Source organism: Sus scrofa, chromosome 17, assembly GCF_054392235.1.
Source record: "Sus scrofa isolate SSC_HxYL_T2T_F1_AM1 chromosome 17, Sscrofa_HxYL_maternal_Yorkshire_Landrace_v2.0, whole genome shotgun sequence".
NCBI lineage: Eukaryota > Metazoa > Chordata > Mammalia > Artiodactyla > Suidae > Sus > Sus scrofa.
The window spans coordinates 40,684,235-40,699,048 of NC_139399.1; the positions used below are offsets into that span (position 1 = coordinate 40,684,235).

Sequence of the window (14,814 nt, forward strand, 5' to 3'; positions counted from 1 at the left end):
AAATAAAGAAAATTACCCCCCCCCCAAAAAACCCAACCCTTAAAACCCTGAAGAGAATGGGGGAATCTGGACTGGAGGAGATAAGAAACAGTCTGAGTCCTCCATGAAGGAAGTGGGGAGAGAAAGCCCCCAGGACCCCGTGGGAAGGAGATCCTGCAGCAGGAAAATACCTGCTGGTGGACTTGTAGGCAGCGTTTGGTGGAGTGTGTGATACCATCCTTTTCTCCACCGGACTTTATCATCCTCCGTTCAAAATGCTGTGTCTCATGCTCTATGGAAGTGGAGTCTTCAGGGGACTGGTGAAGAGGTAATAAATTCTGCATCGCAGTGCGGTGGCAGATGAATAGAAACTCCATGCAGGAGTTCCCACTGTGGCGCAGTGGGTTAAGAATTTGACTGCTGCGGCTTGTGTTGCTACAGTGGCGTTATGTTCGATCTCCAGTCCAGGTGCTCGTGGGTTAAAGGATCTGGCATTGACACCCCCGGGGCTCCGATTCAATCCCTGGCCTGGATTCCATATGTGGCCACAAAATTAAAAAAAAAAAAAAAAAGAAAAGAAAAGAAAGAATGAAACCTCAGGCAAAGGGACGGAGTGGAGGAAGAGAAGGCGGCTGATCCCTGTGGTACCTGTGAATACTTCAGATTTCTGCCCAGGAAGGCAAAGAACATTAGCCTTTGAAATCCGCACCGTGTAGACTATGGGAACAGTGGTGAATGCGGATAAGGATCATTGCGAATTTGGTAATGGTAGTTGTGAATTTTTGATGTTCGGATGAAAACCTTTAATTCTCTTTACAGAAAAATGCACGGATGCATATACACGCAAAATCCTCGATCCAATTTTTAGGATCCTGTATTTATGATTTCCAGGTAGTGAAATCTGCAGTGAAACTCTAAATAAACCCAAGCAGTATTAGGTTGCCATATGGAATATTTGTTTATTTATTTACTATTTATTTATTATGTCTTCTCAGGGGTGCAACTGCAGCATCTGGAAGTTCCCAGGCTAGGGGTTGAATTGGAGCTGCAGCCGCCGGCCTATGTCCTGGCAGCGTGGGATCTGAGCCTCGTCTGTCATCTATACCACAGCTCATGGCAATGCTGGATCCTTAACCCGTTGAGCAAGGCCAGCGATCCAATCTGCGGCCTCATGGGTACTAGTCGGGTTTGTTATGCTGAGCCATGGTGGGAACCCCCAACATAGGGAGTATTCACCGAAATATGTGGGACACTGAAGAAAAATGGTCACGTGAAACGGTGGAACTTTCCTAAGAAAGGCTGGCTTCTCATTTTGGTGACTTAAAAATGGAAGTATTCAGGAAGGAATAACAAAGAACTGAGAACAGGGATCCCCTTGTTGGGAGAGCAGGATTACTCACAATGCCCACAGCTGTCTCCCAGCAAGAACCCCGGGGCACATCTGCCGGGTGCAGAGGTGGCCGGGGGACACTCTCGTTCCAACCCGAGGAGTTGTAGTAGTGAAACAGAGTCCAGTGGGTGATGTTCTTTATTGTCTCTTCATTGGAAAGCTAGAACAGAAGATGGAAACTGGGGTTGGGAGGAGCCAGCGAGGGTCCCACAGTTTCCATAGGAACACCAACTAAAGCCAACACATGCCACAGCCCTGCCACCTAGCCTCTGCCCTGCCCCTTAGGAGGGTCTCACCAGAAATGCCCTTCCCAGCCTTTCAATTGATAGAGGAGAGGGGGGCAACTGGCAGAAGTTCTTGGGTCTTTTCCATGAAGTTTTCTTCTCCGAGTTATTATTCACCTGTCCATTCATCCATTTGTCCAGCTGTCCATCCATCCATCCATCCATCCATCCGTCTGTCCATCCAGTTATTCATTTTTCTTGAGAGTAATTTATTCAGGGTCTATTCTGGGCACATAAGGCAGTGGTGAGGTAAGAGTGAACAGGAGTGACACAGGAGTGAATGGGGCTTTTCTTAGAAAGTTCACAGTCTAGTAAGTGACAGAGACGAACAGATAGACAATTACAGAACAGAGTGATAAAATTTGTGGGACATTTTCTCTGGGGACTGAGAAAATCCACATCAGACAGTGGGGGCCACAGAAGACTGGCTGGAGGCAGGGACACCTGAGCCCAAACCTCAGCAGCATTAGTCAACTAAGCCAGACATGGGGAGGTGGAGAGAGAGGCAAGAGAGAATTTTGCTCCGTAGAGGAAACAGGAGGCTCAGGAAGGTGAAACAGATAACTAGGGCAGGAGGGAAGCAAGAGATGAAGATGGAGGGTAGGCAAGGGCCAGATCCAGTCACTTCCATGCTTAGAACCTTCCAGCAGCTGCCCATTAACCTCAGGAAAAAGTTAATGGGGGGTGGGGTGGGGGTGGGGTGGGGGGAAGGAGAGCAACGCCTGGCCCTTTCCCAGTTTCATGTCTCACTTCTTCCCCTCCACTCTGCTGCTCAGCTAACCCACAGTTCCCTGCTTCCTCCAGCGTCTGCTAAGATTCCCCACCGTGGGGTCTGCTGCCCCTCCTGTGCGCTGCCACGCTGCTTTGGGCTCGCGCCCAGTGGAGTACCCAGCAGGCTGCAATGAACGAGTCTGTCTTCCAGAGTGTGATTGCAGTCTTGCTCTCTGCTGTATCCCCAGGGCCTGACTGGGTGGGTGTGTCGTGACCATCTGGGGAGCAGTGATGAGTGGTTAACTCGACCGTGACTTTTACCATTTCAATGGACCCTTACTCCACTGAGAAACATTGATGGCAGCTAAGAAACAACATGGGAAAGGCTGCAGATAAAATAAGAGGACCAAAGGACACGCGGATGATGTGAAAAAAGATACCTTAAGGAAAGACAGCAAAGAACTGAAGCAAAATGTTAACAATTAAGTCATAGGAGTCTGGGGACATTTTTTCTTCATTTTACTTTTTTGACCTTTCCCAAATTTCTTTAATTAATATAAATTATGCATAAGGAAATTATTTATGCCAATTACGTATATGCCAAACCTGTGGTATGTAGAAGTTCCCAGGCCAGGGATTGAACCCATGCCACAGCAGTGACTCAAGCTGCTGCAGTGACAATGCCAGATCCTTAACCCACTGCACCACAAGAGAACTCCAGGAAATTCATTTGTTTGTTTGTTTGTTTTGCTTTTTAGGGCCATACCCGTGGCATATGGAGCTTCCCAGGCTAGGGGTCGAAACAGAGCTACAGCTGCCAGCCTACACCACAGCCATAACAACGCAGGATCTGAGTCACATCTGCGACCTACATCACAGCTCAAGGCAATGCCAGATCCTTAACCCACTGAGGAAGGCCAGGGATCGAACCCACCACCTCATGGTTCCTAATTGGATTCGATTCTGCTGCGGCACGGGAACTCCAGGAAATTACATTTTACAAAGGGAAATTTAATGGGCACTAGGCATTGGGGGGGAGTTTGTGGTCTCACCTTGAGGTGGACATCATCCATCAGGGCCAAGAGAAATGTGTAGAGGTTCCCCAGGAAGAGAGCAAAGATGCGTCCCAGCTGCCACTTCAGTCCAATGCGTGGGTGGTAATTCTCCAGGGCGGCAATGGTTTCAAACAGAGGGGGACAAAACATTCCAAGCAGGGACATCACGATTTCTACCTGAGGAGTCAGGAGAGCTGGGTTACTCCTGTCATCACCATCACTTGCTTGTACCCATCTCTGTGCCCCCAGCGCCATGCATCTCCAGCTCCTTGGCGACCCCTTGCTCTGCCTCCAGAAATGGCCTAGGGTCTCCACAACTTGCTGTGTGACCCTGGCTAGGGCATCAACCTGCCCTGGGCAGTCAGCATATGTCCCGCAGGTCAGAGTTGCTCTGCGATGGGTGGCTAGCATGATTGTTGCTGTTAGCATGGATAAAAACCATCTTTGCGAAGTGAGTTAACATAGGGGAGAGAGTGCCCTAGGCAAGAGTCACCGTGTTAGCCCTCATCTCAGGAGCATGCCGGATCCTTTAACCCACTGCGCCAGGCCAGGGATGGAACCGCCGTCTCCACAGTGACCTGAGCCACTGCAGTCAGATTCTTAACCCACTGCACCACAGCAGGAAATACTGATTTTGTGTTTTATATTTGTTCTGTCATTTCCATATTTCCATCCTCTCTTGCCTTATGGGGGGAGATAGATTCTTGCTTGCTTGCTTGCTTGCTTTTTATGGCCGCAGCCACGGCATATGGAGGTTCCCAGGCTAGGGGTCCAATTGGAGCTGCAGCTGTCGGCCTACACCACAGCCCCAGCAACACAGGATCCAAGCTGCGTCTTTGACCTACACCACAGCTCACTGCAACACCAGATCCTTAACCCACTCTGCGAGGCCAGGGATCGAACCTTCATCCTCATGGATACTAGTCGGGTTTGTTACCACTGAGCCACAAGGGGAACTCCGATTCTTTCTTATTATTTAATTTATTTAGCTCATGATTCTTTGCGTCAGTATTTTGTCTGGGCTTAGCTAGGTGGTTCTTTTGCTGGTCTCACCTGGATTTGTTCATGTGTTTAGGGTCGGCTGAGGGCTGATGGCTCATCCACATGTCTGGGGGTTGATTTGCCATCCCCTAGGGTGATGTGATTATAGGGCCATGGGTCTCAGCATTCAGGAAGCTAGCTTGGAATCGTTCCTATGGTGGAGGACTCAGGTTCCCAAGACAGCCAGTTCCAAAACGCAAGCCCTTTTCAAATTTGCTTGTATCGTGGTTGCTACTGTTTCACTGACTAAGGCAAGGGGTGGAGAAATAGATTCCACCTCTGCATGGGAGGAACTAGAAAACTGCATGGGAAAAAGTGGGTATACAAGGATGGGAAGGATTTGTGGCCATTTTTGCCAACTACCAAAGATGTTAAATTCCCGAAAGAGGTTTATGGATCCAATATAATCACAATAAAAACCTTTATGTGTTTTATTGTGGATTTTGATGAGAGAACTCACACTATCATATCTCAAGATGTACAATAAAGCCATAGTTTATCAGTGTGTTATTAGTGCGGGATTAGACAAATAGACCAATGGAATAGAAACGGGAGCCCAGGATCACACCCATGCGTTACTAGACAGTCGATTTATGATACGTGGCACTGCTGAGCTCTGAGAAAAGGAACATCTTTTTAATAATTGGCTTCCAGTTGATTGACATGTTAATTAAATCCAGTTTATTTAGCTATAAAATCTTAACAATAGGTGACTCTTCAAGACGTTCATACTGCCTGGCTTGAAAGAGAGATAATTTCCTTTTTAAAAATAAGTCCTATATTCTAGAATTCAATACTTCAGCTGCATGCATAGGCAATTTCAGCACCTGCTTGCAGTATTCACTTCGGCAGAGAAGCCCTCCTTACCTCATTCCTTTCATACCAGCTAACATTCTGCATCTTGGAGAACTCCTGGGATCGCTTCACCACAAAGTAAATGAGGTACCCACTTCCACACAAACAGCAGATGATGAGAAAGTTGGCCAGGACACGGAGAAATCTTGTCAGATGGACATTTTCTTCTTTGTTACTCTCTTGTTCATCCACTATTGATTCCTTGATGTGTGAAAACGAGATGTGAATAATGATGGGCCAGAAACCAGCAGGAATCATTGCCATCGGGTTCCCGAGCCTGTATTTTCGATATTTCCATAAATGCAATGATTCAAAGGGGGTGGTATAGAGAGCATGGTTGCTCTATGGAGAATTAGCTATTTTCTTTAAGAAAATATATTTTGAATGGGGAGGACGATTAAGAGGCACAAACTTCCAGTTGTAAAATAAATGAGTCATAGGCGTGAAATGGACAGAGTGGGGAATATAGTCAGTGACTCTGGGAGTTCCCGTCGTGGCGCAGCGGAAACGAATCCGACTAGGAACCATGAGGTTGCGAGTTCGATCCCTGGCCTCGCTCAATGGGTTAAGGATCTGGCGTTGCCGTGGGCTGTGGTGTAGGTTGGAGATGCAGCTTGGATCTGGCGTTGCTGTGGCTGTGGCAGAGGCTGGCGGCAACAGCTCTGATTAGACCCCTAGCCTGGGAACCTCCCCATGCTGTGGGTGCAGCTCCCATAGACAAAAAAAAAAAAAAAAAAAAAAAGACTCTGTAATATCTTTGTATGGTGACAGAACTAGATTTATCATGGTAATCATTTTGAATTGTATAGAAATGTAGAGTCACTATGTTGTACAACAGGAACTAACATAGTATAGTGGGTCAGTTATACTTAAAAAAATAAACAAACAGAGAAAAAAAAGAGATTAGATTTGTGGTTACTAGAGGCAGGGAGGTGGGCAGCAGGGGAATTGGATGAAGGTGGATAAAAGATACAAACCTCTAGTTATAAGATAAATAAGTCCTAAGGAGGTAATGTACAATGTGATAAATATAATTAATCCTTTGTATGTTACATATGAAAGTTGTTAAGAGAGTAAAGCCTGAGTTCTCATCTCAAGGGAAAAAAATATTTTTTTTCTATTTCTTTAACTTTGTAGCCATAGGAGATGATGATGCTCAATAAACTTATTGTCATAATCATCTCATGATGTAAGTCAAAGCATTATAATTGTATAGCAATTATATCTCAGTCAAACGGAAGAGAAAAAAAGGAGTTCCCTGGTGACTCAGTAGGTTAAGGATGCAGTGTGGTCACTGCTGTGGCATGGGTTTGGTCCCTGGTCCGTTCCCTCCTTATGCGATGGGCATAGCCAAGAAAAAAAAAAAAAAACTGGAAGAAGAAAAGATTCTTTAAAAATATGTATTTTTTGTTGTTACTGCTATTTTGGTATATATAATGACAAAAGCTTAGATTTACTGAATACTTACTGTATGTCAGATGTGGTGCTAAACCCTTGCCCTGCATTATCCTTCTTTATCCCAACAACAAACCAATAGAGTAGTTACTGTCGTCATCCACGTTACAGATACCAATGCTTAGAAAAATTTTAGTAACTGATTACAATTGTTTAAATTCTACATATCAAATAGACTAAGAAGTTGGTTTTTTTTAGCCTATGGAAGTTTCCAGGCTAGGAGTCGAATCAGAGCTGCAGCTTCAGGCCTATAGCCACAGCAGTGGTGGATCTGAGCCACATCTGTAACCTATGCCACATCTTTTGGCAATGCCAGATCCTTAACCCACTGAGCAGGCCCAGGGATTGAACCAGCATCCTCATAGATACTAATTGGGTTCATAACTCGCTGAGCCATCATGGGAACTCCCCAAATAGACTAAAACTGAATCTTAAACATAATCAAGTCTTCTAATCCAGGGGCTGTCTTTTTCTCTAAAATAGTTCTGGCCAACCTTTCTTTTATAAAAAGCCAGATAGTAAATTTTTTGGCTTCGCAGGCCATGTGGTCTCTCCCATAACTACTCAGTTATGTCCCTACAGCGTGAAAGCAACTACAGACAATATATAAATAAATGGACATGACTTTGTTTCAATAAAATCTTATTTATAAGAATAGACAATGGGCTATTCCATGGGTATTTACAGTGGGCACAAATCCACTTATTTAGAGTTTCTTAATTTATTTCCACAATGTTTTGTACTTTTTGGCTCAGCAGTCTTATGCTTTGTTGTTGTTAAATCTATTCCTAGGATTTTTTTTGGTAATTTGTGTCATTTTATTGTGAATGGAATTAAAATTCATTTCTAGTTGTTTGCTGCTAGTATATAAAAATACAATAGACTTTTTATTATTAACCTTGTACCCTGCATTAATAACTTTCTCATAGAAAGTATAAACAGTATGCAGCAGATGAAAGATTTGGCAATGTTGCAGCTGTGCCACAGGTGGCAACTGTGGCATGGGTTCCATCACTGGCCTGGGAACTTCCACATGTCCCCCTCACCGCAAAAAAAAGTATAATTAGTGTATGGTAAAGCCAGGATGGAAAAAGAGGTCTTCCAGACACCAAAGTACCTGGAATGAGATTTTTTTCATTAAATTAACAGTTACTGTGTTCAGCTGGGTTTCAACTGACTCATCAGGCAGTTAACATACATTAGTGCACACTGTTATATAACTGCATTATCTTGGTTTTTAACACACTCAGAGGTGAAGCCGTCTCCTTTCTAGATATTCAAAGTGACCTTGTTCCTCTTTGGTAGTCCTGAAGGAAAGGCCAAAAGCCCATCGACCCCTACCCTGCCTTTGGAGGCTCTGCCAGAGGCTCCCCACTGCTGAGAGGGACAAGGGGAGGAGAGCGGAGCCAGCTCCCTGGCCCCTGCCAAGCCAGCAGGACTCTGGGGCTCATGAAACCCATGTAATGAGTTGCTGAGCCTGAGCCCGAGCCCTGTCCCTGAGGGGTGAACCTGCCTTCTGCAGGATGATTGGTATTGGGTGGGGGGAATGATCCCTGCAGCCCACTTCTCCTCCCAGACAGGAGAAGTATCGGACTGTCAAGAACGATGAATGGTTTTTAAGAAGACATACAGATGGCCAATAGGCACATGGAAAGATGCTCCATATCGCTATGTATCGGAGAAATGCAAATCAAAAATACAAAGTATCACCTCACACCAGTCAGTGTGGCCATCATTAAAAAGTCTACAAATAATAAATGCTGGGGAGGGTGGGGATAAAAGGGAACCTTCCTACACTGTTGGTGGGGATGCAAGGTGGTGAAGCCACCCTGGAAAATGGTATGGAGGTTCCTTTAAAAACTAAAACTGGGAGTTCCCAGGGCCAGGGACTGAATCCGAGCCCCAGCTGCTACCTATGCCACAGCTGCAGTGACACTGGATCCTTAACCCACTGAGCCAGACCGGAGATCAAACCTGCGCCTCCACAGTGACCCGAGCCACTGTAGTCGGATTCTTAACCCACTGCGCCATAGCAGGAACCCCTGCGGTGCCTACCTTGAAGCTGGTGGTGATGGAGGCGTATTTGTTGTCAGCCGTCTCTGAATTCCCGATCAGGTAGTCCCAGCTGGTGAACATCTTGAAGCTGAACGTGAAGTTGTCACTCTCCCCCTCGCTCGTGCTGCCCTGCCTGTTACCGGCCATCCTGTAGGGCGCACACACCACTCTTGTTAGGTCTTCCCTGTTTCTGCTGTGCCAGCCCAAGAAATTGGCCTGAGCCAGTTTTGGGCACAGGTGGCAGACATCCAGGGAGGGAAAGACCCTAGATGGGTTTGAATCAAACTACTGATAGCCACAGCGCGGCCACCTCCCCCTCCCCCAGTTCAGAGTCCACTGTAAGCACACATGGTGCCAGCTGGGTAACAAGGAGCCTGCAGGGTCCAGGACACTTAACCGCGTTTCCTACCCTGATGTCCCACTTCCTGTGGCTTGACTCACCTGCAAATATTTCGGATCTCTTTATTCTCAGAGAACAACTTTTTCTAATTCATCTGTTTTCTTGGATAGAAATTGTATTTTTTCTTTTTCTTTCTTTCTCTCTCTCTCTTTCTTTCTTTCTTTCAGGGCTGCATCTGCAGCATATGGAAGTTCCCAGGCTAGGGGTCCAATTGGAGCTACAGCTGCTGGCCTACACCACAGCCACAGCAACGCTGGATCCGAGCCACATCTGCAACCTACACCACAGCTCACAGCAATGCCGGATCCTGAATCCACTGAGTGAGGCCAGAGATCAAATCCACATCCTCATGGATACTGGTTGGGTTCTTAACCTGCTGAGCCACAATAGGAACCCTGAAATTATATTTTTTCTGCTATAAAATGCAACACGCCTTGAGGAGCTGGTACTGCAAGCAGGTGACGTGCACATCAGTTTCTTAAGCGAACTGGGAGGAAAGGGCCTCGGAGCTGGCTTGGATGGCCACCTATGCCATCCTACCTGCCCTCATCCTTTCTTTGTGCTTCCTGGAGATCGGCCCTATGGGATCCACAGGATTCCAGGAAGGGCTCCATCAGACAGAGGCTTGTGTCTCTGACTTTCTCTGACGTCTCGACTTTTGGAATTTGCTGCTCCAGGGGCCTGGTTGCCTTAGTCAGCGTTTTGGTTCAACAGGGAAACAGTCCATATCCTTAAACTTGGCAGGGGAAGGTGTTAACAATGTGAGGGCTAAGAATAAAACCAAGCCTGTCTCCTTGGTTTTTCCTTTTCCTTTCACTTGATAGAACTGGGCAGCCACACGTCATCTAGCGATCACTGTCGAGTGTCGCAGGCTCTAGCGAACAGCAGTGTTTTCCCCAAGAGATGAAGTAATAGAAAACCCAGCTGGGCCCGCACCTCACCCCGGGGTGGGGGTAGGGGATTCTAGCTGGGCTTCGAGAATGTTCCACTCCCCCTGCAGACACAGCTGCCCTGCGCTCCTGGGAGAAGTGACCTCTTGTGGCCCTGCTGATGGGTGGGCCGGCCTGCTGGTCCCCCTGCCCTGCATAGCCTTGGTTGCTGTCCCCCGACTTAAATGAAAGCAATTCGTGGGCTGGGCCATTTTTTTTTTCTTCCTTCAGAGAATATGAATTAACTGACGCAGGCATATGAAAAAAACATTTCTGACCACAGAGATAAGTAGAGATGGTGCCAAAGACAACACCAAGGTTAATTATAGTCACTGAGTGCGGCGGCCTCTGTTCTCACACGCCAGCTGGACTTAGAGAGAAGCAGAGAGTTTTTCTGAGGAAGCTGGGTTCAGAGGAAAGCAGACACAGGCTTTGCGAACTTCTCAAAACTTTCCTTACTGGGTGCCATGCTCCATCTCAAGGCACATTGGCCTTTTGATGGTTTTTGGAATGCAGGATATTTGCTGCCTCAGGGCCTTTGCACATGCTCTTGCTTTGTCTAAAGTGCTGTGTCCAGACTCATCTAAAGGAGTTTCTATTCCTGGGAAGTATCCCCCAGAACTTCTCACATTATCCTGTTTATTCTTTTCGTGTTTTTTTTTTTTAGGGCTGCACCTGTGGCATATGAAAGTTCCCAGGTGAGGGGCTGAATTGGAGCTACGGCTGCCAGCCTACACCACAGCTCACAGCAACGCCGGATCCTTAACCCACTGAGCGAGGCCAGGGATGGAGCCCTCGTCCTCATGGATGCTAGTTGGGTTCCTTACCACTGAGCCACGATGGGAATTCCACCCCGTTTATTCTCTTATACCACATAGGACAATCTGCATTTGCTCTTTTTATTTGTTTCCTTGTTTTCTCTCTAAATCCCTAACAAGAAGGTAAGTAGGCACAGAGAGGCCATGAGAAAGGGCTGTTTGTGGGAAGAAGACTGAAAAACCTGTACATGAGACAGTGTTACTTACGATCTAATGACGATCATCAGGCTGTAGCCGAACACGCTGACGCCCACCATGAAGTAAGCCATGGGCAACCTGTACCTCAGCCACCCGATGGTCCTCTGGTTGTTGTAGTAGCCGTAGAAGAGAGCAGAATACTTGATGTAACCCTGTGGGACAGCAAAGCCAAGGCTCTGGGTTTGTAAGCTCAGCAGGACCGTCACTGGACACTTCCGTTCCTCCTGGGCTTTCTTTCTCAGGGGTGTGATGGGAGCCTGAGGGGAGGAAGGACCAGGACCCTGAGCAAAGGCAGGGAGGCACTGCCTTCCCCCAGGCTTGATAATATTGCGGCATAAAGTGTGAGGTCTTAGACGGACCTGGGGCTGGTGAGACAGAGAGCAGCCAAGGCATGAACCGTTTTTGGAAAGCCCAATTCAGGATGTTGGGTTTTCTTCCATCTAGGGAAGGGAACAAGTGAATACGGGAGGTGGGGAGTGATGGGGTCAGGTTTGCATTTTAGAAAGGATGTAGCCCTGTGGGGCAGCAGAGCCAAAGCCAATGCCAAAGCCAAAGGTTACCTGGCAACAGAGGGAATGGAGATGTTAGGAGCTGAGCCAAGCCAAGGCAGGGAGCAGAGGTAGAAGATTCTGACAGTGGTCCTGGTCCAGGTAGGGGTGTTATTCAAAGAATAGGTGAGAGGAACAAATAAAAGGAGACCGATTCAAGAAATGCTTAGGAGATAGGCTCAGATTTAGTGATGGGATGTGAGGGGCGGTGGTGAGGAAGAGGAAACGAGGGATAAGTTTTAGCTTTCAGACTTGAATGATTAGATGAATGGTCCTTTCAGGAAAGGGAATGGGAGAAGTGACGTGGGTTTGGTTGGATAGTTGTTGAACTTGAGGGGCAGGTAGGATATTCAGTTGAAGCTTGGGAAGCTTGGAGGAAAGGCTGGATGGGCCAGAGCCCTGGGGTCTTATTGTGGTTATGGTGACATAAAACCATCCCCTAAGATCACCTTACACCATCATCATCTGGCAGAATGAGGGGAGCAGTGGCCTCGGGGGTGGGGGAGCACACCCATCCATTAGAGTGTGTGGCTGAAGAAAGGACCCATGAAGAGGACCTAGAAGGACACGGTTGGCCAGCTCATCATGCAAGGGCTGGGCTCCCACTGGATGAATTCACTGGCTTTCCAATCATTAAATGCAGCATTTTACACTTATCCACAATCACACAACCGAAGTGCCTTGACATGTTGGCAATGGTACCTCGAAGTCCCAAAGGACGGAAAAATCCATGGCTTTTTCTTCTTCAGCCCGGGGTACTGTCTTTCTGGGTATGCTTCCATAGGGCACACCCATCAGTACCTGTGTCAGAACAGCACAGCACAATCATATGTGGAGAAAGTACAAACACGTGGAGACTTGAACATCGTGGGTTAAATCCATTCTCAGAGCAGGACACGTCCATTTTTTTCTTTAAATGACATCATTCACTTTTCCGATTTTAATGGTTTCACATACTCATTGTAGAAAACGTGAACACATACAGAGAAGTGTTTAAAAATGTACCCGTCACTTTTACATCATAAAGAAAATGACTATTAGACAGTCATATATTTCTTTTCATTGTTCCTGTGTTTTATATATGTTTTAGCTTGGTTAGTTAGCTTAATATTATTTTATGACCAATACCCTATGGCATATGATTTTTTCAAAATAAAATGACTTAAATTTCTAATCACATGTATGTTCCATAAACTTACCTAAAAAATCCCCTATTGTTGGGAGCTCCCGCCATGGCTCAGCGGTAACAAACCTGACTAGTATCCATGAGGACTTGGGTTCGATCCCTGGCCTTGCTCAGTGGATTAAGGATCCAGCATTGCTGTGAGCTGTGGTGTAAGTTGAAGATGTGGCTCAGATCTGGTGTTGCTGTGGCTGCGGCTGTGGCCGTGGTGTAGGCCAGCAGTTGCAGCTATGATCCAACCCCTAGCCTGGAAACTTCCATATGCCACAGGTGTGGCCCTAAAAAGCAAAAAATAAAATAAAATAAAAATAAAATAAGATAGGGATCCCACACAGCAGAAATTGACAGAACATTTAAATCAACTATACTTTAAAAAAACTTCTTTTCTTTTTAGGGCCACACCCTGTGGCATATGGAAGTTCCCAGGCTAGGGGTCTAATCGGAGCTACAGCTGCCAGCCCATACCACCGCCACAGGAATGTGGGATCTGAGCCACGTCTGTGACCTAACCCACAGCTCACGGCAACGCCGGATCCTAAACTCACCGAGGGAGGCCAGGGATCGAACCTGCAACCTCATGGATACTGAAGCTCATTACTGCTGAGCCAAAATGGGAACTTCCTAATTTTAAAATTTAAAAAAAAATTAAAAAGTAAAATAAGGATGCCAGAACTACATTTTCAGAGTTTCAGTTCCAACTGATTGGACCTAGTATTTTTTAAAAACTCCCCAAGTGATTTTCACATGCAGTCAGTGTTAAGACAAAAAGTACATGAACTCATCATCTAGTGGGGCCCTCAGAGCCAGCTCCTCGGCATAACTGAGGGCTCCCCTGGGATCATGTAGGTGTTTGTGGCTCTGCAGGCAACTGTCATCAAAGCTGAACAAGTTTCATCCCAGCAATCAGAGCTATCTGACTCCATTAACATTTATCACGGATATGTGGCAAAGGAAGATGAATATGAGAAGAAATTCTGTTCCAGTTGCCTAACATTTGAGCACTTCTAATATTCTTATTCCCCAACCCTCTGATTCATTGTGATTATCCTTGTTTGTTTGTTGTCTTTTTTGCCTTTTCTAGGGCCGCTCCTGTGGCATATGGAGATTCCCAGGCTAGGGGTCCAATTGGAGCTGTAGCCACTGGCCTACGCCAGAACCTCAGCAATGTGGGATCCGAGCTGCGTCTGCGACCTACACCACAGCTCACGGCAACACCAGATCCTTAACCCACTGAGCAAGGCCAGGGATCGAACCCGCAGCCTCATGGTTCCTAGTCGGATTCGTTAACCACTGTGCCACGACGGGAACTCCTCATTGTGGTTATCCTTAAGACATCTGTAAGCCATGGGAATAGCTGATCATCAGGCTTAGGCTTAAAATGTTTGGGCTCTGAAGTTATTTGTGTCTTTGATGAATAGGTCACCTCCTCCACTCTATTTGCAGTGAATTTGGATGTGTCAGATTCCCATGAAGCCAATTTTCCATTATTTTAAATAAGAAGGCATCTTGGGAAGTTCCCATGTGGCTTGGTGGGTCAAGAACGCAGCATAGTCTCCATGAGGATGTGGGTTTGAGTCCTGCCCTCACTCAGTGGGTTAAGGATCCAGCACTGCTGCAAGCTGTGGCGTAGGTGGCGATGCAGCTCGGATCCAGTGTTGTCATGGCTGCGGCGTAGGCCTGAGCTGCAACTCTGATTTGACTTCTAGCCTGGGAACTTTCATATGCTGCAGGTGGGGCCTTAAAAAAAGCAAAAATAAAGCACACTGATTCAAAAAGGGAAGAAGACTCCTTGGCTACCAAGTATTATTATAATAGTACCCACAATCTCTTCTAACTAATCTGATTTAATTCACATTCTGTGGAAGTCTTTTTTTTTTTTCTTTTTAGGGCCACACCCATGACATATGGAAGTT

The 14,814-nt window shown here is 46.5% G+C and overlaps 1 protein-coding gene across 2 annotated transcripts in view; it reads right to left on the minus strand.

The window, feature by feature from the left end:
* The window catches only part of TMC2 (transmembrane channel like 2), a 70,567-nt gene that overhangs the window by 22,675 nt on the left and 33,078 nt on the right, over positions 1–14,814 (minus strand). The window contains exons 8-14 of one of the 2 annotated variants that reach the window (XM_085003393.1): positions 12,421–12,519; positions 11,180–11,322; positions 8,826–8,973; positions 5,328–5,516; positions 3,417–3,596; positions 1,771–1,873; positions 919–1,529 (exon numbers count right to left, since the gene is read on the minus strand). In XM_085003393.1, coding sequence (XP_084859519.1) covers positions 1,519–1,529; positions 1,771–1,873; positions 3,417–3,596; positions 5,328–5,516; positions 8,826–8,973; positions 11,180–11,322; positions 12,421–12,519 — 873 coding nt within the window. In that variant the 3' untranslated portion in view covers positions 919–1,518. Of the gene's footprint in view, positions 1–918; positions 1,530–1,770; positions 1,874–3,416; positions 3,597–5,327; positions 5,517–8,825; positions 8,974–11,179; positions 11,323–12,420; positions 12,520–14,814 lie in introns of those variants that run through there. The other variant, XM_085003392.1, reaches the window with a different exon arrangement.